Source organism: Eurytemora carolleeae, unplaced genomic scaffold (assembly GCF_000591075.1).
Source record: "Eurytemora carolleeae unplaced genomic scaffold, Eaff_2.0 scaffold800, whole genome shotgun sequence".
Classification (NCBI taxonomy): domain Eukaryota; kingdom Metazoa; phylum Arthropoda; class Copepoda; order Calanoida; family Temoridae; genus Eurytemora; species Eurytemora carolleeae.
The window spans coordinates 111271-136116 of NW_019396687.1; the positions used below are offsets into that span (position 1 = coordinate 111271).

General features: G+C 30.7%; 1 protein-coding gene across 1 annotated transcript; it reads left to right on the plus strand.

Moving 5' to 3' along the window:
- Window positions 1-2434: 2434 nt before the first annotated feature.
- Window positions 2435-22351, plus strand: LOC111707389 (soluble guanylate cyclase 88E). Its single transcript, XM_023480492.1, has 21 exons — window positions 2435-2598; window positions 2762-2839; window positions 4593-4714; window positions 5340-5435; window positions 6085-6147; window positions 6572-6707; window positions 6905-7036; window positions 7299-7402; window positions 8663-8745; window positions 9649-9731; window positions 10732-10794; window positions 11476-11557; window positions 14199-14350; window positions 15017-15122; window positions 15553-15629; window positions 17924-18034; window positions 18396-18442; window positions 20209-20279; window positions 21063-21129; window positions 21797-21929; window positions 22279-22351. The coding sequence occupies exons 1-21, from the start codon at window positions 2557-2559 to the stop codon at window positions 22321-22323; spliced, it is 1893 nt and encodes a 630-aa protein (XP_023336260.1). The 5' UTR covers window positions 2435-2556; the 3' UTR covers window positions 22324-22351.
- Window positions 22352-24846: the final 2495 nt, after the last annotated feature.

Below are 24846 nucleotides of genomic sequence, written 5' to 3' on the forward strand. Positions count from 1 at the left end.
GGGGGGGGGGGTCAATTTGACCCCCCCATAGTTTTTTTTTTACATAACTCAAAAAGTATTGGTCTGATGCTGTAGAAATTCTCCTGCTTTTCCTAAGTACTCATAGCCCTCCCTTAAGATATAAAACCGGACTTTTATGCTAATTGCCTGAGTAATCAGGCACACTGCCTGAATGACTATTTTTTCCGGTAATAAACGACCGACTTCAGATTTGCTGTTTTTTTCAGATTCTAAAAGTAGAGCATAAGAGTTTTCAAATGATGTATCATTTGTTATATTTGAACATCAAACATGGGATTTAGAGGGGGGGGGGAGTGTCAATTTAACCCCCTAGCGTAACTTGGTTTTTAAGTACCCCAGCAGGGATGGGTTTTAATGACTTTTGAGCTAAAAGAGCAACTGAAGAGCCAGATTGAAGTGGTATTTAAAAAAACCTACTTAACAAATTTTTATCAATCTTGATAAAATGTCACCAAAAGAAAGGAATTGAGCCTTTGTCACAAACTCTGATTTTCTAATTCCTTTATCTTTGCAGTCCAATATTGTAGACATTTGACATTTCAAAGTATGACTTCTGTTAGATCAAATGATATAAGTTTAAAATATCAAAGGTTTATGACATAGGGTTCAAAAGATATAGGGATTAAAAAATCAGAATTTGTAGCAAGGACTCAATTCCTTTCACTCCAATTTTCAGAAAAATTTCTGTGAATTCATTAAATGCAAGTGGTTTGTTAGATACTATTTGAAAGGAATATTATATGTAAAGGAGCAGGTGGTAAATGGTATAATTGGTTTTTATCATAAATCATGGAATATTTTCCAATTATTGATTTCTAACTAGAAGAGGGGAATCCGGAACTTGGAAAAGAATTTCCAGCTCTGTTTTTATTCTGATTTCCAGCTCTGTTTTTCTTCTGATTTCCAGCTCTGATTTCCAGCTCTGTTTTTCTTCTAATTTCCAGCTCTGTTTTTCTTCTGATTTCCAGCTCTGTTTTTATTCTGATTTCCAGCTCTGTTTTTCTTCTAATTTCCAGCTCTGTTCTGGTTTTCTTCTGATTTCCAGCTCTGTTTTTATTCTGATTTCCAGCTCTGTTTTTCTTCTGATTTCCAGCTCTGTTTTTATTCTGATTTCCAGCTCTGGTTTTCTTCTGATTTTTACATTTTTTGCTGTAAATTTGGAAGGGGACTCAAGGGGAGCTCAAATAATCCTGGGAAATGTTTACGGCTGCTAAAAGTCAACATATTTTGTTTCCTAATAATGTTTAAACCGATCAGTCCTAACTTTTTTCTGGCAATCTTCATTATCCGAGAGAAGCTTTTTGACTGGTCGAAATTCAATAATTTACTTAGAAAAATGTTATTATACATTTTTGGAAATGCAGGCCAACAGAAAAATCAGCTGTTTAGCTTTACAATTTCGAACGAGAATTAAAACTGGAAAAACAACACTTTAAAGCTAAAATTGTGCTAGAAAAGTGGTTCTAGCTACCCTGGAACCCTAGTAATTATGCATATTGATTTACATATATATGATATTTTCATAACTCTAATTTTCATAATTCCTTACTTTTCATAACTTATACTTTTTCTTCATAGAAGAATTATATCCATCAGGAAATAATCTCATCAGGATGGTATATATTGGAATCTTGCGGAGTTTCAAAAATATAAAAAGAATGAAAAATTATTTTTTAAATATTAAACATTTTTGAAATACTCGAAGTCAGGGAAGGAAAGCTATAAAATACATTTATTTTAAATTTTTTTAATCTTTGTTGCTTTATTTATCACCTAACTATATATATAATCAGTTTCATCTAAAATAAATTGGTTTGTGTCGTGTAAGGATTACGTTTAAACTGTTTCTGTTTCAGTAAAGGAGAAAACTTAGCAAATGAGAGTAATCTGATAAAATTACAAAATTTCCATTTTTCTTAAATTAACTTTTTTTTCAGAAAAAGTAACATTTTCTGTGAAAATCATACTTTTAAGGTTTTTTCTTGAAGTTAAAAAGAAATTTTTTAATTTTAAGAATGTTTTAATCTGAGCAAGTTCTTATATTTAATTTTCCTTCTTTCTATATTAAACTCTTAATATAAAAAGTAATGCACTCATAGTGTAAAGGGATGAGAAATTTATACTTTTTTTCGGACAAAAAAAGCCTTGGCCTTTTTTTAAATTCGTCGTTTTGTAATGATGAACTTATAATTTGAAAATAAAATTTAATTCAAAAATGTACAAGATGTTTTTGATATTGATAATAGAAAAATATAGAAAATACTGTTTGTTTTAAGTTTGAACTAAAGCAAGAACAGTAAAATGTATGTTTTAAGGTTGAACTAAAGCAAGAACAGTAAAATGTATGTTTTAAGGTTGAACTAAAGCAAGAACAGTAACATGTATGTTTTAAGGTTGAACTAAAACAAGAACAGTAAAATGTTTGATTTAAGGTTGAACTAAAACAAGAACAGTAAAATGTATGTTTTAAGGTTGAACTAAAGCAAGAACAGTAAAATGTATGTTTTAAGGTTGAACTAAAGCAAGAACAGTAAAATGTATGGACTTATATTTGAAAACTTCTCTGGTTATATAAAGGTATAATTAAACATAAATACATAACAATGATTTCAATGATTCCTTAAAAGCAATAACAGAAACTCAAATTTAATCGAAGGTCTAAAAATGTTGATAAATAACTGTCAGAGTTGTCTAGATTTCAGTAACTCCCATAAATGCATAAACTCAATATTTTGTTTAGGTTAAGTATGGAGAGGAGGCCTGGGATAATGTTAGAAGATTAGCAAACATTGATACTCCGACCTTTTCCATTCATCATGTACGAATTAAAAAGATAATTGAACACTCACTCGCCACAAATTCGAATGTTATCTTTACATTTACAACTATTTGTAATAGACCTCTGATATTCAAACTATAAATTCTATTGATCAATTGTTCAAGTTTTAAAAAAGGTTTTAATTAGTTGTAAAATATATTAGACAATTAGGGTTCGTGGTTAGTATTCAATTCCTATTTGTGATTGTTTAGATTACAAATTTACAATTGTATTTGTGAATTGTGCCGTTTAATTAATAATCTGAGAAATAATTGTTTAGATATTTTTATTCCTCCTGCAAACAAATGCCACTTGCGACAAGCCAATCGTAAAGGAATTGATTCTTTGCCACAAATTCTGATTTTCTAGTCCCAATATCTTTGCAACCCTGTGTCATGTTGTAGACCTTAGATATTTCAAACTTTGAATCCTGTTACATCAAATAATTTTAGTTTGAAATATGAAAGGTTGTGTAATCAGGTTGCAGAGACATAGGAATTAGAAAAATTTTACAAATTTTACAATACAAACTCGAGCAAGTATAAACTGCTGAAATTTACCTCTATTCCATCTAGAAACTCTTGAAATCAAGGATCATGAAAAATTTCTTGATTGTGTTTTATTAAAATCATTTTTAATGAATCAGGACATTTTTTTCTTATTATCTGAAAAGATGCGAGTCTTTGCTACAAATTCAAATTTTCGCATCCCTATTTCTTTTTAACCTGATGGTTAAAACTTTTGATATTTCTATACAAAACCTGAATATGTGGCAAACACTCAGTTCCTTTTCGTACTTTTTAGATGCAAAGAAGAACACCTAAGTTTTCAAGATCAAAAATTCTTATCAATATTACACTTACACACTGATCAAAGATGGTTTTTACTGTTTCCGAATCCCCCTGTCACTTCCTGTTCTTTACAATATTTTTATTTCTCTTTGTATTTTCCGATATTGATAATACTCAATGGTTCTTTCTGTTCACCAATATTATTCCTTTTCTTTCAAAGAATTTTCGGGCTTCATTATGTAATTATTATTATTTTTTAACAAATTTAAACGGCCAAAAACAATAATTGAGAAAGGAACTGGTTTTTGGACACTTACTAAAATTTTCTAATCTTTGTAACCTGATGGGGGAAACCTTGACCATGAGATAGGAAGACAACTTTTGGAGCCAATTTATAACTTTTAAAAGGTTCAATAAGCATAAGACACAAAAATTTGCAGCGTAAACAGACCCATTTAACTAGATTAGTGATTTAATAAGTGTCTTTACAAAAAAGAACATCCAAATCACTTGACCATTGCTATAATGTCGTCTTACTATTCCATTGTTTTCTGGTTAGCATTGTATTTATTTAAAGCTAACTTTTGTGCTTTAAAATAAAAAAGGTTGGTCTCACATTACCTTTTTAAAGAATTAATTTTAATCATCTACTTTTTCTTAGCGTTAAAGGAAAATATAGTTTCCGATTTTTAATATCCAGTTCTGCTTTTAAATATTTTTATTTTAAAGGAATTGAGTCTTTGCCGCAAACTCTAATTTTCTAATAATTATATCTTTAAACCCTAATCTTATAGACCTTAGATATTTCAAACTATGAATTCTGTTAGATCAAATAATATAAGTTTGAAATACCAAATGTTTACAATATCATATTGCAAAGATATAGACATTAGAAAATTGAGTTTGTGGCAAAGACTAAATTCCTATTCCAACTTTATATACTTTATATATACTTTATCTAGGTATACCCGGAAGTACTTCTAGGAAAGATAGCGAAGAAAACGTTCACTACTCTTGGATGCAACGCTGACGAATTCTTTGAAGGAATGGGATACTACTTTGTAGAACTTTGTAGTAAATACGGGTAATATATTCGCAGATTTTCAATTGGGAGAATTCGCGGATTTTTCTGAAAAGTCCAAATTTACAGGTAGTCAAGGGCGAAAGTATTGTTAGGGACAGAGATATAGCTTCAGAAGCCAGAGCTAAAATCTCTTGTATTGGATACATCAAGTGCTAAATTTCTGTATTGATATTGCAATCCACAATTCTAAAATTTTCAGCTCAAGTCAAAAAAGTTTTTATTTCTAAAACTCTTTTTTTCATACATGTATATATAATATAAATGTATTTGAATTTCCATTTACAAACTTAATTCAGTTTGTTGGCATTATTTGGCAATATTGGGATAAAAGGCTTTATAGTGTATCAGTACTATCGAATTATTCGGAAACACAGGAAAAGGGATTTAGCAAAGATCACAGTTTAAAATAAAAATTAAAATATTAAAATTATATATAATGCAAGTAAAATAGTAAATGTCAACACTTTTTGGAAGCAAAACTTTTTAAATTTTAACTGTACGTGTAACCTTCCGGCTTCCCTGAGGGGCTAGCGCCACGACAAATTTAGGCCTGATCGATTCAGCCGTTCTAATGTTTTTGGATTTTTGTAAAATATCTATTTTTACAGTGTACATATTTGCCTAGTTACGGAGATGTGCTTGCTCTACTGGGTCGTGAGCTGCGAGATTTTCTGAACGGTTTAGACAACCTTCATGAATATCTAAAGTTTTCATATCCTAGGTTAGATTATTAATTAAGAACTTTTATTTTTAAAAATAAAATTTTGTGTGTTGAAACTTGAAATATTTGAGATTTTGTAAAATTTTTGCAGAATAGTATATTTCAAATATTGTCTAAAAAAAGGAAATGATAAAATTATATATTTTAAAAATATATTTTCTAATCCAAATATGCAACCTAGGTTAGATTATTTTCAAAAATTTACTTTTGTGTTGAAGGATTTAAGTAGCTTGAAATAATTTATGTCGCTTAACATTTTTTTTGTAAAATAGTATACTTCAAATATTGTCTAAACAAAGGTAATGATAGCTTGGCAAAATTATATATTTAAAAAATATATTTTCTGATCCAAATATATTTTCAATCTGATGTTGTAGACCTTTGAAATTTCAAATTATGAATTCTGTTGAAACGAAAGATCTGAGTTTAAATTTATTTTAAATTTTACAGAAAAAGATTCCAGAGATATAGGGATTACAGGGGACATTAGATCCAAAACTAACACATGGCCCATTTCTAATACTTATTGATTTTTTACAAGTTATCAGTTCCTTTAAACAATGGCACCATTAATATATGAATGTGTATCATTATTAGTGTAAAAACAAATCATTGTAAAATTATAGAAAAAAATAAAAAATATTATTAGGTTGCGAGCCCCGTCCTATTTTGTTGACAATGAGACTCCAGAAGGATTGATGTTACATTACAGGTATAAACCAAAATGTTTTAGAATTTAAGTCAGGACTCCCCCTCCCCCCTTCCCCTCTCCTTAGTTTAAGATAAAGATATTACTTATTTCTAGGTTGGCATATGCAAAAAACGACTCGAAAACTATTCAAATACTTTGGCAAGAATTATGCAACAACGAACGTTATGTAATGATAGTCATTGGATCAAATTACCATTTTTTGAGGTGTGGGGGAGGGGGGGTAATGAAAGCAAACTTGTATATAATACAGTTTTAAAATCTTGGAACTTCTATCAATTAAAAAAACGATCCAAATCGTTTAACAAAACTAGATTAAATAGATAGTCAACATGAAATGGCGTCTACAGTCCCCTTGGCTAAATTTGAAAATAAAGCCTTTAATTGTTCTAGGGTAAAAGGATTTTTAGATTTTTGCGGATTTTAGGTCAAAGCGTCGTGGATTTACGAACTATACTGTCGGTCAGCTGAAGGCTGTGTCAGAGACCTATTACAAAACTGAGATTCAGATCGAAGTCAAAGATTCGCAGATTAAATTCGATACTGTGTTTGTTTCTTTCCAGGTAATAATATTCATGTAATTTTTTGAATTAGTATCAATATAATGGATTGATAATTTTCCCATAAATAATTTTCTATTTATTAAAATATTAATTTATTTATCAAATGTAAAAATACAATAAAGAAATGAAAATTGACTTGTTCATCCTTCACTTCCTATAAAATAAAATAAAAACTATTTTTTAACAATTTTGTTTAGTTGACGTTTGACAACAAGAGCAAGGTTGTCATGAACTCTAACTTAGTGAGGGAGGAAGCGAGGCTTCCTGCCGTATCATCATCTGTTCTCTTCGAGATATTTCCGTTCATCATTGTGTTCGGAGAGGATATGGTATCATTATTATACTTGTTATTATCAACAGTATTTCTAGTAGTTTTAGTTTTATTAGTTTCATTATTATCATCAACCTATTCGGGATCTTTTTATGTATCATTATCATTATGGTTATCATCAGTAGTAGTGTCATCATTGTTATCATTACTAGAATTAGTATCATTATTTAATAGCAGCATTATCATCAGATTCATCGAAGCGTGGGGGGGAGGGGGAAGGAATTAATATAATTAATTGATATAATTATTATTTTATTTAGGTTGTTCAATCAATTGGGAGATCATTGACCCAGATTCTTCCAAAGCTTGTTGGAGCAAAGATGAACGATTATTTTGACGTTGTGCGCCCTCTCATTGAATTCAAGTAATTTTATCATTTACTCTCAGAGTACCGCCACGGAATAATCATAAAATCATAATTTATAGACACCAAGCGTTAGTAAACGGGAGCAAATAAGAATTATAATATAAACATGGGCAACGTTGCGCACTCCAGCTAGTAAAGATACAATATTGAAGAAATTTAAACAATTTTGAATTGTTCATAAATCCTGATTATGGATCAAAATTGTTCTTTCAACCATGAAGCTTTTCAGTATAACATTTCAATTAAATAGTTTTTGAGAATTTCTCTATTTTGAAAAAATAAAATTGTATTCTAAGAGCTTTTAACTTCAACACTAAATAGAAAAATACAGAGAGGGGGGGGGGGAAACAGAGGTTCCGAGGGAGGGGGGGAGAGAAGCCAAAATTTGTTTATTGTAGTTGGCATAGGGCATAGTCTGTTGAGAAAATTTGTAAAAAAACGTCTTTTTTAGTTTATAATTCAGACTGGAAAAAAATAAAGCTCGTTTTAACAACGCAAATAATGGGGGTGGGAACATGGAAATTAAACCTCAATAACAGCAGGGGAGGGGGGGGGGGCAGAAGATAAAAAAAAATAAAAAACACATAATATGAACAAAAAGGAATTTGGTCTTTGCCACCCACTGATTTTCAAATTTCAATACATTTGAAACACAATGTCGTAGACCTAGGGTTTCCAATCGGAATTCCGTTGCGCGGAACTGTGCTCGTATTTTGCGGAATTTTACGGAATTGTTCGGAATTGCACGGAATTGCGCAGAATTACCTAAAAATACAAGACTCACAAGTAAAATACACTTGCGGTGGAAATCCAATGTAGACCTTAGATATTTTAAACGATAAATTATGTTAGTTCAAATCAGAGTTTTACACCATCAGGTTGTAAAGATATAAGGATTAGAAAATTTTTATTTGTTACAAGGATTCAACTCCTAAACGCCTATTGAAAATTGTTTAAACGGAAGTCAAATGACTTGAAACTCATAAGATGCGACAATCACTAGGTTAAATTAGGTCTTCTACCTTAAATGAAGTCTTTAAAAGACTTTTTTGATAATTTTGCAAAAAAAAAACACAAATACAGTTGGAGGGAATTCTGAATTTTAGAAAACAGTTAGAACACTTTCGTACAGTCGTTTCTGAAGTCTCGTCCTTTGTGGGTAACCCTGTAAATAGCCAGCTTTTTCGTATCAAAATAAACGCAGACTTCGGAGATTTGATAGACATATTAGAAGGAAATATAAGCATACTATTTTAGGTTTGACAATATTCTGAGTCGATCCAACAATATATTCGAACTCATGACAAATGAACCCATTGACAAGTTGCTAAAATCAGGAGGTAAGGGATCACGTCTAACCAAAGTAAATCTAATTTTTTAAACTCCCCTTATTAAAGATCTATTAATAAGAAAAATTATGTTAGAAATTTCTATTTTGACACCGGTGGCCGAATTTAAAAAATTTGAGCGGCAGTTTAAATTTAAGCCGCGGCTTAAATATGGTTAGTTCCGCTTAAAATTGTATCAAATGTTTCAAGATTTCTGCCGGCGCTTAATTTAAACCGGGTTTTGGAAGATTTAAACCGCGGCTCAAATTCTTTAAGTTCCATCTCGAATATATTTTTTTGTGCGTAAGATCAAAATTAGAAGAGCTACGAGGTCACAAAGTATTTGGAGGATTGAGAAATGAGCAGGATTGCTTTAAGCCAAAAAATTTTAATTTACCTTTACTCTTCCATTTTTAGAGATAGTTTTTTTTTGTAAACGTAAAACCTTTTGAACACTTTTCTGCAAAAAAATATCATTTGGTCTTATGCTGTTTTTACATTAAACAAAAAATAATCAAGATGGTGTTATTAATTGATTTACATCATTGTTTTTTTTCAAATATTTTCCTTTCTGTATAAGATTTAAATCATTTAAACGATATTGCACATTGTGGAGTTTTAGCTTTTTAAATTCTAAATATCATTTAAGTCATATTATCTATGATATATATTGAAATCTGATTTAAATACTTTACATCTATGATAATTTTTAAAGCAAAAAAAGGCAGACCACAATTTGGAAAATGCAAATGTTGGGGACATTTTGTGTTACCTAAAATGAATATTGTCTAAGGGGCACTAGGGGGAGAGGAAGAGGGTGAGGGGGATGTTACCTAAAATGAATATTGTCTAAGGAGCACTAGGGGGAGAGGAAGAGGGTGAGGGGGATGTTTACTAAAATGAATATTGTCTAAGGAGCACTAGGGGGAGAGGAAGAGGGTGAGGGAAATGAAGAAAATCTGATGGAGGAGGAAGTAGATAACTTCCTGCACTTGAAGGTAACCATATTTACTTATTACAGTGGTCATCAGAAAGCACTGGAATGAAAATTTTTTGCCTTTAGTTCTATGTATTGTCGCGAAATATTTTGGAAAGTAACATTAATAAAAATATAAAATTTTAATAACTACTAATAATAACATCCTTGTTAAAATTTATTTCAAAGAAAGAACGAAGACGACTGACATTCCACTATTTTTAAATTACCAATGTTCCAAGAAATCTGTATTCCAGTGCTTAAAGGGAATGTAAACGTAATTTCAAGTGAACATCAAAACTAACAAAGATGTCAATGCCCTGTTCACAGAGGTAACATTAAAAGATTTGTCTTAATCATGAATTATATTTATTTATTACTGTTTTTAAATTTAAAAACTTAAATAAGAGACTTGTGCATTTCTTCTGCTGGAAAACACATAAAAATTATCAGATCACTTTAAACCTGGAAAGAATATTTTTTTCAAAATTGTCAGTCTGGAAGAATCTTAAAGATCTGACTTATGCTCAAATTTAACAAAAAGATTGAATAAAAAGTTTAAAGGGTACCTAAATCTGGCATTGCACTTCTTGCTTAAAAACTGTGCAAATATGTTATATTTATTTGAAAATAATTTTGTATATTCCTTTCAATGTAAAATTTAACAGTTTTTCACAACTTAAAAAAATGTACGTCATTTTGAACTGGATTTGGCAACAACAACCAAAACTGTTTTTTTACATGCATTTTCAGGATTCTAAAAACTGCAAAGCTTGTTTTACTTTGAGCTTTTACCGTTTAATTGCTATAGACATTGAAAAAAAAATGCTGCAAGATTTAAATTTGACCTATTTATATATTTTCTTTAAAATTTTGCGTAAGTACAATATCTTTCACAGTATTAATTAGATATAGGGTAACGTTGTGAATCAGGCATTTCATGGAGGTTCACGTGACATTACGCTTACAGTCCCATTAAAATATATATATATATATATATATATAAATACACACCTATACAGGGTCAGATGAACTTCATGGCTGACTGGAATGTTGTTATGTTTCTCTGCTCTCCTGCATTAAAGGTTAAACCATTATAAAACAATGTCACTGATCACTTGCCACAAACTCTATTTTTATAATCCCTGTATCTTTGCAACCCAAAGGTGAAGTTCTGTAAAATTCATACGCTTCCCATGGAATTAAAAAACACTAAAAAAGAATTTTGAATTTAAAAAAAATTAGAATTAAAAAAAAAATTTATTTTTGAAAATTGTACATTGTTGCGAAAATCAGTTACTTAATTTCGGTATTAAATTCTTGCAATTTTAATAGCTTACTTTTTAAAATATTTTTCCCTAATAAAATTGCATAGTTTTTTTTTGGGGGGGGGGGAGGGCGAAGGGGTTCTGAGTGAGATACAGGCCAAAGATTTTTTAAATCAGCGAAACACTTGCTGAAAAACCATTTTGTACGAACAATCAAGTATTTTTAATATTAACACTAAAACTAGAACAGGTCAATATTGAAAGTGAGGCCAAGAAGCGCATTCCTTAAATGTTAGAAAAGTTGTACTGTTCTATTTATAATGGAAAAAATAGAATAACACAAAATTGAAAGAAAACAAAACACAATCCGTTCTGTTCCCAGACAATGAAAATATTTATTTTAACAAATTGAAAGAAAATACGGGAAAACCGTTTTCTAACTTTTCCTAACTTCGAGAAAGTTAAACTAAAAAGAATTATTATTATTATTATTTCTAGGATTTACAAGGATTAAGTTTCTCTGGTTTATTTATCTGTGATCTGTCAATGCATGATTTCTCCAGAGATCTTCTTTTAGCAGGTAGGCGGAGTAGGTGGAGTAGGCGGAGTAGGTGGAGTAGGCGTATTAGGCGGAGTAGGTGGAGTAGGCGGTTTAGGCGGAGTAGACGGAGTAGGCGGAGTAGGCGTAGGAAGAAGAAAACAACATCGACTAAGTTTCGTTTCGGAGCAACAAATTACAAAATAAAAAAACTATTTTCTTTAAATTTTGTAAAAAAAATCTTTCAAAGACCGCCGTCGATCCATGCTTCGTTAGCAAAATGATCAATATATGTCTTTTGAGAAAAGTGATAAAGTCCCATCCCTAGAGGGGAAAGTGATAAAGTCCCATCCCTAGAGGGGAAAGTGATAAAGTCCCATCCCTAGAGGGGAAAAGTGATAAAGTCCCATCCCTAGAGGGAAAAGTGATAAAGTCCCATCCCTAGAGGGAAAAGTGATAAAGTCCCATCCCTAGAGGGGAAAGGAACTAATGAGTTCTCTGGTTGAAATAAAAGTTGGGCCTTTCTACCATCTGAAAAATCAGTGTATATTTTCCAAAAGTATCAGTCTGAGGCTGTTAAAATAAGTTACTTTTTTAAGTTAGTAAAAATTTGGAAAAAAATCAGAAATTACGTACTTAAAATGTTTGTTAAAAGTGAAAACGCATATTTTAAAAATCTAACAATTTCTTTGAAAACAGTAGATGAGAACCCTTTAATTATTTTCTTGTTTTATCATTCCAAATAAGAATTGTTCATGCTTTCAAATAAGAATTTTATCCAAAAAGCTTTCAGACAAGAATTTTTCTGAAACACGTGTTTTCAACTTTCAGAACTTTACCTAACAAGTTTTGAATGTTATCCAGCAAATCATGAATTGTTACCTTTTTACATAAAAAAAGTGTGAATATATAATCTTTTTTTAACTCTTAAAATCAAATATACTATTCACCAGTATTCACCTGGATTCAGGATATTGGTTTTATTAAGATTTTGACTCCAGGAAATTAAATTATTTCAAGTTTTGATTTTAAAAAGAGCAAGAAATTTTTCTTGATGTCGAAACTTTGCACGAAACTGAGTTCTTGCAACAAACACAAATTTTCTAGTTCCTATATCTTTGCATCCTTGTGGTGTAAACCTTAGATATTTTAAACTATGAACTCTGTTAGATCAAAAACTCTAAGTTTTAAATATTGATGGTTTAAACCATCAGGATCCAATGAAGGATTAGAAAATTTGAGTTTGTGGCAAGCACTCAGTTTCTTTGAATTTCACCAAAAATCACTGCTCCGTTTGCTTTGCAGTTCAACGGATTATGTTAATTTCTTTCTTCAATTGACCTATACGAATTACAACAAAATCTCCTTTCGACCAATATGCATGTATACGCGAATATACGAGTCAGCTGTTTCCTTAGATTAAAAGTCCGATGGATGCATTTAAATAAGCGTTATTTCATCAAAAAATGTCGACCTCTAATTTTGTATGAAATAAAATGTCGACCTCTGATCTTGTTTGATATAAAAAGTAGACCTCTGATCTTTTAGGACATAAAATGTCGACCTCTGATCTTGTTTGATATAAAAAGTAGACCTCTGATCTTTTAGGACATAAAATGTCGACCTCTGATCTTGTTTGATATAAAAAGTAGACCTCTGATCTTTTAGGACATAAAATGTCGACCTCTGATCGTGTACGATTTAAATGTCGACCTCTGATCTTTTATGATATAAAATGTCGACCTCTGATCTTGTACGATATAAAATGTTGACCTCTGATCTTGTATGATATATAACATGTCTACCTCTGATCTTGTAGGATATAAAATGTCGACCTCTGATCTTGTAGGATATAAAATGTGGTCCTCTGATCGTATATTATATAAAATGTCGACCTCTGATCTTGTATGATATAAAATGTTGACCTCTGATCTTGTACGATATAAAATATTGACCTCTGATCTTGTATGATATACAAAATGTCTACCTCTGATCTTGTAGGATATAAAATGTCGACCTCTGATCTTGTAGGATATAAAATGTCGTCCTCTGATCGTATATTATATAAAATGTCGACCTCTGATCTTCTATGATATAAAATGTCGACCTCTGATCTTCTATGATATAAAATGTCGACCTCTGATCTTCTATGATATAAAATGTCGACCTCTGCTCTTGTACGATATAAAATGTCGACCTCTGATCTTGTGTGATATAAAATGTCGACCTCTGATCGTGTATTATATAAAATGTCGACCTCTGATCTTGTACAGTGAAACCCTTAATAACGAATACATCGGAAGAATTTATTAAATGTCGTCTTGACAATTTTTCAATGAGTTTTGTACTATATAACATAAATTTCAGTATTTGCGAAAATAAATAAATAGCCAGGAATATGCGGGAACAGTTTTAAAGAGTTCCATATAATAATTGAATTAAAAATCCGTGCAGGGTGTGAAGGACCAATCCAAGTTTTGATATGAATGAAATAATCCTATAGGTTCGAAGCAATCCAAGTTTTGATATGAATTAAATAATCCTATAGGTTCCCAGCAATCCAAGTTTTGATATGAATGAAATAATCCTATAGGTTCCCAGCAATCCAAGTTTTGATATGAATTAAATAATCCTATAGGTTCCCAGCAATCCAAGTTTTGATATGAATGAAATAATCCTATAGGTTCCCAGCAATCCAACGACCTAAAGGGAGCTCTTGAGTCAGAAATGGAGAAAACTAAACTAATGGAAGAGAGTATGGCGAAGCTTGACGAAGAAATGAAACGCAGTGATCAGCTTCTGGCACAGATGATGCCAAAGTCTGTCAGTGAAAAGGTTGGTATATATGTAGTAAAATTCTAAATAAAGTAGACAAACAGATTTTTTAGGATACTTAAATGGACTGTTATAGAGCGTAGACGTTGGTTAAAGTGACGCACCATTTTGGGATTGGCAAGATATTTTCTTTTTTGAAACAGATTATTTTCAATTCTCCTATCTTGGAAAATGTGACTTGCGCATTTATGCTTTAGAATCAGAAACAATGAAACTTAGAAAACATGAATTAAACACTATTCAAGGTACAGGGCGTCCCAATAAGCATGGGAATTCAGTGACATCTTTTATATCGTCTTCGATCCAAGCGACATTTTTTCATAAACACAATCATTGCAGTATTCCAGCTTAAACATGTAATATCGAAAACGCCTGCTCTTGAGATTTTCAAAAAGTTACAAGAAAGGTAGACCACTTTATAAATAAATCGTTAGACACACAGCATCGTTTTTTTTTACTTTAGTTGCCATGTAATTAAATTACAGCAAACTTCTTTTTAATTGTTGATTTTAATTCGTTCTTAAACGAGATCTCGTTTTTCTTCCAAATCATTCGTTAAAGTTGGTTATTTTTTATTTATAGTTTATTAGTTTTTTTCAAAATTTGTCAAAATTTTGACAATCTTTAAACAACGTTTTTTAATTTGCTCGAAAACCATGTGTTCAGGTAAAGAATGGCGCTTCAACTGTGGAAACTTGTGAGATCTTTGAATCTGTAACAATCGTATTCAACGATATACCTGTGTTCGGTGACATCTGTGCTAAATGTGATGGTAATTTTAATGCTTGACTATTGTTTTTTAAATGATATTCTTGATTTTCTTCTTGAAAATTTATTACTTTCACCAAGATAATTCATAGTTCAATATAATCAGGCTGAAACATTAAAACAAATAGAAAAGATAAAAAGAGAGAAAAACGAGTTGCATCAGTTTGGGTTGATATTAGTCACAAGGCCTTTGTTTTTTTATACCACCTCATTTACTTACAAATACTTTTTTGCCCCAGATATATACGTTTTAGAGCCATAAGGGATTTGTTTTAGCCTTAGTTTTTGAGAAGTAATTGAAACAAATAATTATATTTTTTTTCCACGAGACTGAGAGCTTGCAACCTTGGGAAGATGATTGTTTGAGTTTGAAAAAGAATCAATGTTTTGAACAAAATACTAAAATATGTTTGATTAAATTGGTTTTATTTTAGGAATGTCAATTGTTCTGATGCTGAATGTAATGTTTGGAATATTTGATAATTTGTCAGACAGAAATCAAATTTACAAGGTATAGGATGTTGTTCAAAATTTACAAGGTATTTTATGTTGTTCAAAATTTACAAGGTATTTTATGTTGTTCAAAATTTACAAGGTATTTTATGTTGTTCAAAATTTTCAAGGTATAGGATGTTGTTCAAAATTTACAAGGTATAGGATGTTGTTCAAAATGGACAAGGTATTTTATGTTGTTCAAAATTTACAAGGTATTTTCTTTTGTTCAAAATTTACAAGGTTTAGGATGTTGTTCAATATTTACAAGGTATAGGATATTGTTCAAAATTTACAAGGTATAGGATGTTGTTCAAAATTTACAAGGTATAGGATGTTGTTCAAAATTTACAAGGTATAGGATGTTGTTCAAAATTTACAAGGTATTTTATGTTGTTCAAAATTTTCAAGGTATAGGATGTTTTGCAAAATGTACAATTTTTTTATGTTGTTCAAAATTTGTAAGGTATTTTATATTAATCAAAATTTACAAGGTATTTTATGTTGTTCAATATTTACAAGGTAAAGGATGTTGTTCAAAATTTACAAGGTATAGGATGTTGTTCAAAATTTACAAGGTATTTTATGTTGTTCAAAGTTTACAAGGTATTTTATGTTGTTCAAAAAGATTTTTTTCTTTATAGATTAATTTTCTCCTTTATAAACTGGAATAGATTCATTTTAAGTTTTGTTAGATCAAATAATCTAAGTTTGAAATATCAAGAGTGTACACCATTAGGTTGCAAAGATTTAGATATTTTGACAAATAAGTTTTTTACAAAAACTTAATTCCTTTATTAATTAAAATATTATATAAATGATACACAAATATACTTATATAATGGTGAAGTAACAATTTAAATAATTTTTTGATGATGAAACAGTTTAATTTTCTGTTTTTTAATTCGTATTTGTTAATTAATTTGTTTTTCGGCGATTTGTTAAATAAATTTATCATTATTATTATTGTACAAGTCACACAAAAATAATTAATAAATGGTTGAAGTATCTGTTGATTTATATAATCCAAATAATACAAATGATATTAATTGAATGCAAAAACCTATTCTTTTTGATTTTATAAATTTATTCTTAAAAAATCTTAAATCTAAAACTAGTTCTTTATCAATTGATCTTTCTACGATTTTTTTCAAAACTTCGATCGAAAGAATTTATAAAATATCGTTTTAAAGCTAATGATTATGGAATGCTGCAGATTTTTAGTTTTTTTTGTCTTTTTAAGTCTGCGAAGTTCTTGTAATTGTCGCTTTAGATCCTACAGTCATTTGAATCATTTTTTTACCCTTCAACCAGTTCCACCCCGAACTAACTGCAGAGTGAGCAGCATTCGGTTTCTACTATTTAAAATCAAACGTGTTTTGGTCTATAATTCAAGAACCTTTTACCTTACGGATTAGTTTATTTTATACTTTTTCATTTAAAATGCATATGGCGACAAAAAACGTATTTAAAAAAAGGCTAAAAAATGATGTTTAATGGGTCAAAATGTGATCGAAAGTCACAGCTTTCTGGAATATTGACATAACCATAAAATCACGTGGTTCATGATCTAGCTAGAATTCTACTGCCCTAGATTTTAAATTAAATGTTCTAACCAAAACAAATCTTCCAAAAGAGGCTAACACTTTAGTGTTAGGAATCCACCGTTAACGGTTGGAACTGTTCTTGATCACGAACACAACGAACATGACGGGAATGGAACGATTAAAAAAGAATGAACAATTTAAAAAAAGGAATACACCCAACCCTATATACCTAAAATAAAAAAGAAATAACAAGATAAAGTTTTGCACAGTTTAGCCGAGAAGTTCGAAGATTTCAAAAGCATTTATAAAATGTCCTTTCTTAGACATACAGATAATTAAATACTGCAGATATTTAGTTTTTTAATCAATAATTATATGGAGTTCTTGTGAAATTGCTCCAGCATATTTCATGAATGTTTATTTATCTTTATAATTACTGAGATTTAGGTACAGGGTGTCCCAAGAAACATGACAGTTGGTGAATAGTTTAAAATATCGTCTTCCATAATATATCAAGTTGTTTGCTACAAAAGAGAATAATAATAAATATTAGATGGCAAAAAATCTTTAATATCTAATACAGTATATGGAAGAAGACATTCAAAACTATTTACCAACTGTTATGTTTCGTGGGAAACCCTGTATAATAGTCTAAAACCTATTGAAAAATGGTAAATACGACATTTTATCAATTCGTTCGATATCTCCCAAGTTCTGAGTTTAATTGTAGATTAAAGCAAAAAGTTTTATCTTAATAAATTTCTAGGTTGAGACGGTTAAAGACTGTTTTGTTGGTGTTTGCGGAGCTCCTGAGAGGAATAACAACCATGCTGAACGTATAATGGATATGGCCATGGATATGAGAGATTGTGTTCAGGGATATATAAAATAAGCCAGCTGTAAAGATTCAAAAATAGGTCAAAAGCGGTCGGAACTGGGTTTTGTTATTCCCGTAAAAAAGCACTAATTCCTCCGTATTGGGATTCCAGTTCAACGGATGAAATGTTTAAAAATAACAACCTCTATATCTTTGTGTAAAATTTTCTTTACCCTTTTCCCCAAAACTTGTTAAAAGATTACATACCTGCTTGTGCTTTTATCATTCCTTTATTTTGACTTCAAAAGACTAAAGATACACACTCAAATATCACGTTTAACAGCAAAGACGACTTTAAGGTACAGCATAAATACCAATAAACAAAAGATTGGGATCTTGTTTATATCTCGTATTGCGTCAGTTTGTTCCTGATCCCAGGCCTGGGGTGGATTCACATATAAAAATCAGGTACAGGGTGTCCCAATAAACCAGGCCTGGGGTGGATTCTCATACAAAAATCAGGTACAGGGTGTCCCAATAAACCAGGCTGGGGTGGATTATCATATAAAAATCAGGTACAGAGTGTCCCACTAAATCAGGCTGGGGTGCATTCTCATTTAAAAATCATGTACAGGGTGTCCCAATAAACAAATTCGAGATCGTCGTTGTCAAGAATTAGCATTGAAAAATCTGATTTTAAAAGTCATAATATAATTAATGGATCTGCCTAGAAATGCCTAGAAACGGCATGGAATTGGTAAATGGCTGTATTAAGTGCCTGTAATGTCTCTGAAGATGAACATAATAAAGACTAGTTTCCTTTATGTTTGTAAAAAACAATTTTCTTGTTTACTAGATTCAACCGTATGCAATCAATACAAAGACAATCAAATTCTAAACTCTAGATGTCTAAAACTGCTTAATCGGAAGCTGAGTTTTAAACAGTCTTCAGTGTAATTTATGTTGTAATATAAAGCAAATAGTTTTACCTTGCAGTAATTATAGCATCTGTGTCCTCAATCTATAATCTGTGTAATCCTGTCATCTCTATATAATCTGCTTCATCTTGTCATCTCTATATAATCTGTTTCATCTTGTCATCTCTATATAATCTGTGTCATCTTTTCATCTCTATATAATCTGTGTCATTTTGTCATCTCTAAAATCTGTGTCAATGCTCTTTTCATCTCTATATAATCTGTGTCATCTTGTCATCTCTATATAATCTGTGTCAATGTTCTTTTCATCTCTATATAATCTGAGTCATCTTGTCATCTCTATGTAATCTGTGTCATTTTGTCATCTCTAAAATCTGTGTCATTGCTCTTTTCATCTCTATATAATCTGTGTCATCTTGTCATCTCTATATAATCTGTGTCCTCAATCTATAATCTGTGTAATCCTGTCATCTCTATATTATCTGTTTCATCTTGTCATCTCTATATAATCTGTGTCATCTTGTCATCTCTATATGATCTGTGTAATCCTGTCATCTCTATATAATCCTTTCATCTTGTCATCTTTATATAATCTCTGTCATCTAGTCATCTCTACTTAATGTGTGTCATTTTGTCATCTCTATAATCTACTCTTTTCATCTCTATATAATCTTTGTCATCTTGTCATCTCTATACAATCTGTGTCATTTTGTCATCTCTATAATCTGTGTCAATGCTCTTTTCATCTCTATATAATCTTTGTCATCTTGTCATCTCTATATAATCTGTGTCAATGTTCTTTTCATCTCTATATAATCTGAGTCATCTTGTCATCTCTATGTAATCTGTGTCATTTTGTCATCTCTAAAATCTGTGTCATTGCTCTTTTCATCTCTATATAATCTGTGTCATCTTGTCATCTCTATATAATCTGTGTCCTCAATCTATAATCTGTGTAATCCTGTCATCTCTATATAATCTGTGTCAGTGCTCTTGTCATCTCTTTATAACCTGTGTCAATGCTCTTGTCATCTCTATATAATCTGTGTCAGTGCTCTTGTCATCTCTTTATAATCTGTGTCAATGTTCTTGTCATCTCTTTATAATCTGTGTCAATGCTCTTGGCATCTCTATATAATCTGTGTCAATTGTCTTGTAATCTCTTTATAATCTGTGTCAATGCTCTTGTCATCTCTTTATAATCTGTGTCAATGCTCTTGGCATCTCTATATTATCTGTGTCAATTTTCCTGTAATCTCTTAACATAAAATCTTTTTATCTCTCTGTTTTTTTCAGGCTAGGTTCAAGCTCTGGTCAAGTTGTTGGTGGAATAGTCGGGAACAAATGTCCGAGATATTGTCTATTCGGTAAGCCATATCGGCCACTATATACATCAGGATTTTAAACACCATTGTCTATTCGGTAAGCCATGTCGGACGTAAGCCATGTCGGACACTATATATATCAGGATTTTAAACACCATTGTCTATTCGGTAAGCCATGTCGGCCACTATATACATCAGGATTTTAAACAATATTGTCTATTCGGTAAGCCATGTCGGCCATTATATATATCAGGATTTTAAACACCATTGTCTATTCGATAAGCCATGTCGGCCACTATATATATCAGGATTTTAAACACCATTGTCTATTCGGTGAGCCATGTCGGCCATTATATATATCAGGATTTTAAACACCATTGTCTATTCGATAAGCCTTGTCGGCCACTATATATATCAGGATTTTAAACAACATTGTCTATTCGACACTATATATATCAGGATTTTAAACACCATTGTCTATTCGGTAAGCCATATTGGACACTACATATATCAGGATCTTAAACATCACTGTCTATAAGGTAAGCGATATCGGACACTATATATATCAGGATTTTAAACACCATTGTCTATTCGGTAAGCCATGTAGGGTTTCCACCGGAATTCCGGGTTACGGTTTACGTACGGAAATGATCCGGAAATTTTTTCCATTTCCATTATGGAAAAGCTAATAAAAAACCAAAACAATTGTCTTTTAAAAATATCTCATCCATCCCCATCCTATCACACTTAAACTTTAAACCCATAATTTTTATTATATTAAGCCATGAAAAATGTTTTTAAGATGAAATACTTTTGTTTTGCTAGGAGACGCCATGAATACAAGTTCAAGAATGATGTCGTTCAGTGAGGAACAATGCATACATGTTTCTGGGTAAACCATTAGTCTTAACTATTCATATTTTAGGGTATTCCATTTTTATTCAGAGTTATTTTTTTATTATTTAGGGTAGATATTGATATTTCTGGGTAAGCCACATTTTAGAGAAAATATTCATATTTTTAGGGTAAACCATTCATATTTAATTCAGGGGAAAATATTCATAATTTAGGGTAAACCATTTTTATTTCAGAGTAAATTTTTCATCTATTATTTTAATAAATATTCATATTTTAGTGTCAAATATTCATTTTATAGAGAAAATATTCGAATATTTCAGGGTAAAAATTAATATTTCAGAAGAAAATATTAATATTTTAGCTTATATCATGCCGGGTAAACATGATCATATTTCACAGTAAATCTTTTAATCTTTGTGACAGAAACAATCTCAAGAACTGGCGAGGGTTAACCCAGACTGAAATATATTTTTAATAAATGTGGAACTAACATCTACTTTTTTTACTCTACAGAGGTTTGGTCCATCACCATTCACCATGACCGAATTTTAAATTAATCATATTTAAGAAAACGAAGATTTCTATTCAGTGTATCTAAGCTAAATGCTTACAGGATTCCATTTTCAATGTTTATATTTTGCTGTGACACATTAATTCGGATTTTATATTAAAAAATGTATTTTAAAAAACAATATCCTTAGAGCAACGAAGGAGCTTCTCCCCCCTGCCTACTCTGTGAAGGAGAGGGGGAAGATGATGATCAAGGGGAAGGGGGAGATGGTCACCTACTGGGTTGAATCAAAGGCTAACCGGGTACCACCAACCAAAGACGAGGTATAACACTAAATCAGGAAGACAGGTACAGGCTGTCCCAAAAAACATGACAGCAGCAAGACAATTTAGGAATTTAGGAATTAGGAATATTTTGTGAGAAGTAACTCTAGAATTTTAATTATAAAATTTGTTTTGTTTTTTAGTTTGAACCAAATTGTTAAGTGAAATGGGTCTGAGTTTAATGCACAATTGCTGTTTTTCATGTTTATGGACTTTTTTAAATTATAAGATAAATTCGTCTTCCTAAAACCCATTAAATAATAAGAATAAAGTTACAAACGCATTAGATATGTTTGAATAGGGATAAATTATGTTACTAAAAACATCTAGATAAAAAATTTTGTTTTAGGTTTATCCTCAGGAAGCAACTAAACCATCTCAACCTGCAGAATAAGCTACAGTGTTGCAGAAACTTAATCAATGAAAAAGAAATAATTACACTATATTCCAATGTTTATCAGTAGGTAATAAGTTACCTAAAATTACCGCTAAAGTGTCCCTAAGTTTTCGACGTAAAACGATAAAAAGATTCTTTATGTTATTAGTATCTGGCACTCATGGACATCTTTAAGCTGAAAAATTGGGATATTTTTGTGTTTCTTTTTTCACATATGTAAAATATCCTTTTTAAAAAATCAGTTATTTAATGGAACTGTCAATGTATATTTTAGTGAAGAATCTTTATTTGAAAGCTAGGTATTTAAATATATATGAAAACCTTTTCGTACCAAATAATACCCTTCTTAAAAATAAAGAGTTTCCTTAAAGGGAGTGACCGGCTATGTAAGGTAGTTGAACTGAGTATGCAGTGTTATAGAAAACTTCTTTCGGATTCATTTGAGACATATTAAACTTTTTAAAGATCTCTAATTGATAAATTTGTTTAAAAAACTAATTTTAAAAACTTATCCACCCCCAAAGTAGGAGTTTTGAACGTCGAATTTGCGCTCAAACTCAGGATTTACAGATCTTTGTCAAATGAATCCTAAATAATTTGTCCACAACACTGCATACTCCGTTCAACTACCTTACATAGCCGGTCACTCCCTTTAAATCAAGTTTGAAACCTACTTTGGGAAATATATTCCCAAGATATTATATATATATATATATATATATATATATATATATATATATATGTAATATGTATGTATTTATATGTTATTGGTATTACAGTTTTTATGTTTATTTAAAATTGTATATTTCAATGTTGGACCCTAATAATCATATATATTCTAGTAAATAAGTAATTATCTCAAAACATAATAAACATTTTAAAATCTTTTGTGTGTTTTAATTCGATTAACTCTGAAAAGTAAAGATAAGAAAAGCTGGATTTTATTAGTAGTAATTTTTTCTGCCGAAAGCCATTAAGTTTTTTTTACTTCCCCCCTTTTTATTTATTTTTCATGATTTAATGAAGAATTCTATATTGCATGAACATCTAGCTGGAAAAGAGTATTGATTGAATTAGAAAATCAATAAATCAATTTAGTGAAAAATGCAAAGAAAGAAAAATTCTTATTTCCATAAATGATGAAAATATTGGTAAACCTCACACTTATGTGCAGTGTGCACCCATTGTTGACATTTCTTGCTAGGATTTTAGGGCGCTTCGCGCCTGTCCTTTACTTCAACTTTTAATTGTGGCTTTATCTGTGAGTATCTTTTCTATGTAATATAAAACAATAACAAAAAAAATTACGCGGATTTGATAATACTCTTTCGCGCATTTTTAAAATTTTACGACGATCAAAAACTTTTGTGTACAGATTTAGTAATTTTGAGCATCCATAAACCTTCCCTGGGATCATGTGAGGTCCCAACAAAAAATTGGGCCCGATCGTTATTGGATACAATCAATCAAACACCCAAATAAGCAAAGTATATATAGATAGATGACAGTTTTGATGCGTTAGTATTTTGAAAAAGACTATTATGGTGCTTTCAGGTGGCTAAAACTAATTTAGATGATTTTCGCAGGTTAGGTTGTGCTAGGTTATACGTAAAACATCGAATTTTTGTCTGAATTAATGACAGAAGGATTGTCTGAAACATACCCCTATACAAATAAAGGGTTTCGTGAACTTACGTCATTGGTCACTCTAATTGTCGTCTTCCCACGACGAGCAGAACTAATTCTAATAAATAAAGTTTATTTTTTAAAACAATAAAATTTTCGCTAAAAAAGGACATGGCAAAGTTTTGTTTTGCCAAGTCCTATTTTGACCTTTGGATTCGACAAAAGTATGATTAAGCTTGTATCACAATATAATTTTTCTTTTTATGCGAGTAAAATGTTTCATAAAACAACCAATTATTATTTATTAACATTTACGATTTACACACAACTTCTATGTTACTACAGTGATAACCAGAAAACTCTGGAATAGGAAGTCCGACTTTAAGACTCAATTTAAGACTTAAAATAGTACAATAAACATGAGGCATAGCAATTGTGCAGTGTAAACAGAACCATTTCACTTAAATTCATCAAATTCGGACACAGAGCGTTCTACCAGAGGAAGTTTTCTATCTAAAATTGGCTGAGAAACCGTGTTTAAATAACATTGTTAATCATTGAGTTTAAACTATCTTATGGTATTTTCAGATACACTTTTCAGTGAAACTTTGCAGAGGGGGATGTTATTTTACTTAATTGTCCCTAGAGACGTGTTAATGTGTTCATAGTTACATCTTTTATCTATAAGTTGGATTCCAAAAAGGGATTGTTGAGAAATACAATACAAAATTCGATGTGAAACTTTTCTATATTTTGCTCATGCTTGTTATAATCTGAAAAATTTGTGTCAATTAAAATATTTCATTTTACTACAATATACTTTTAGTTTCTAAAAGATGAGCAGAGACACCAAGTGTTGTGATTTTGCAACTCTATTAAAAATGAAACATGAAG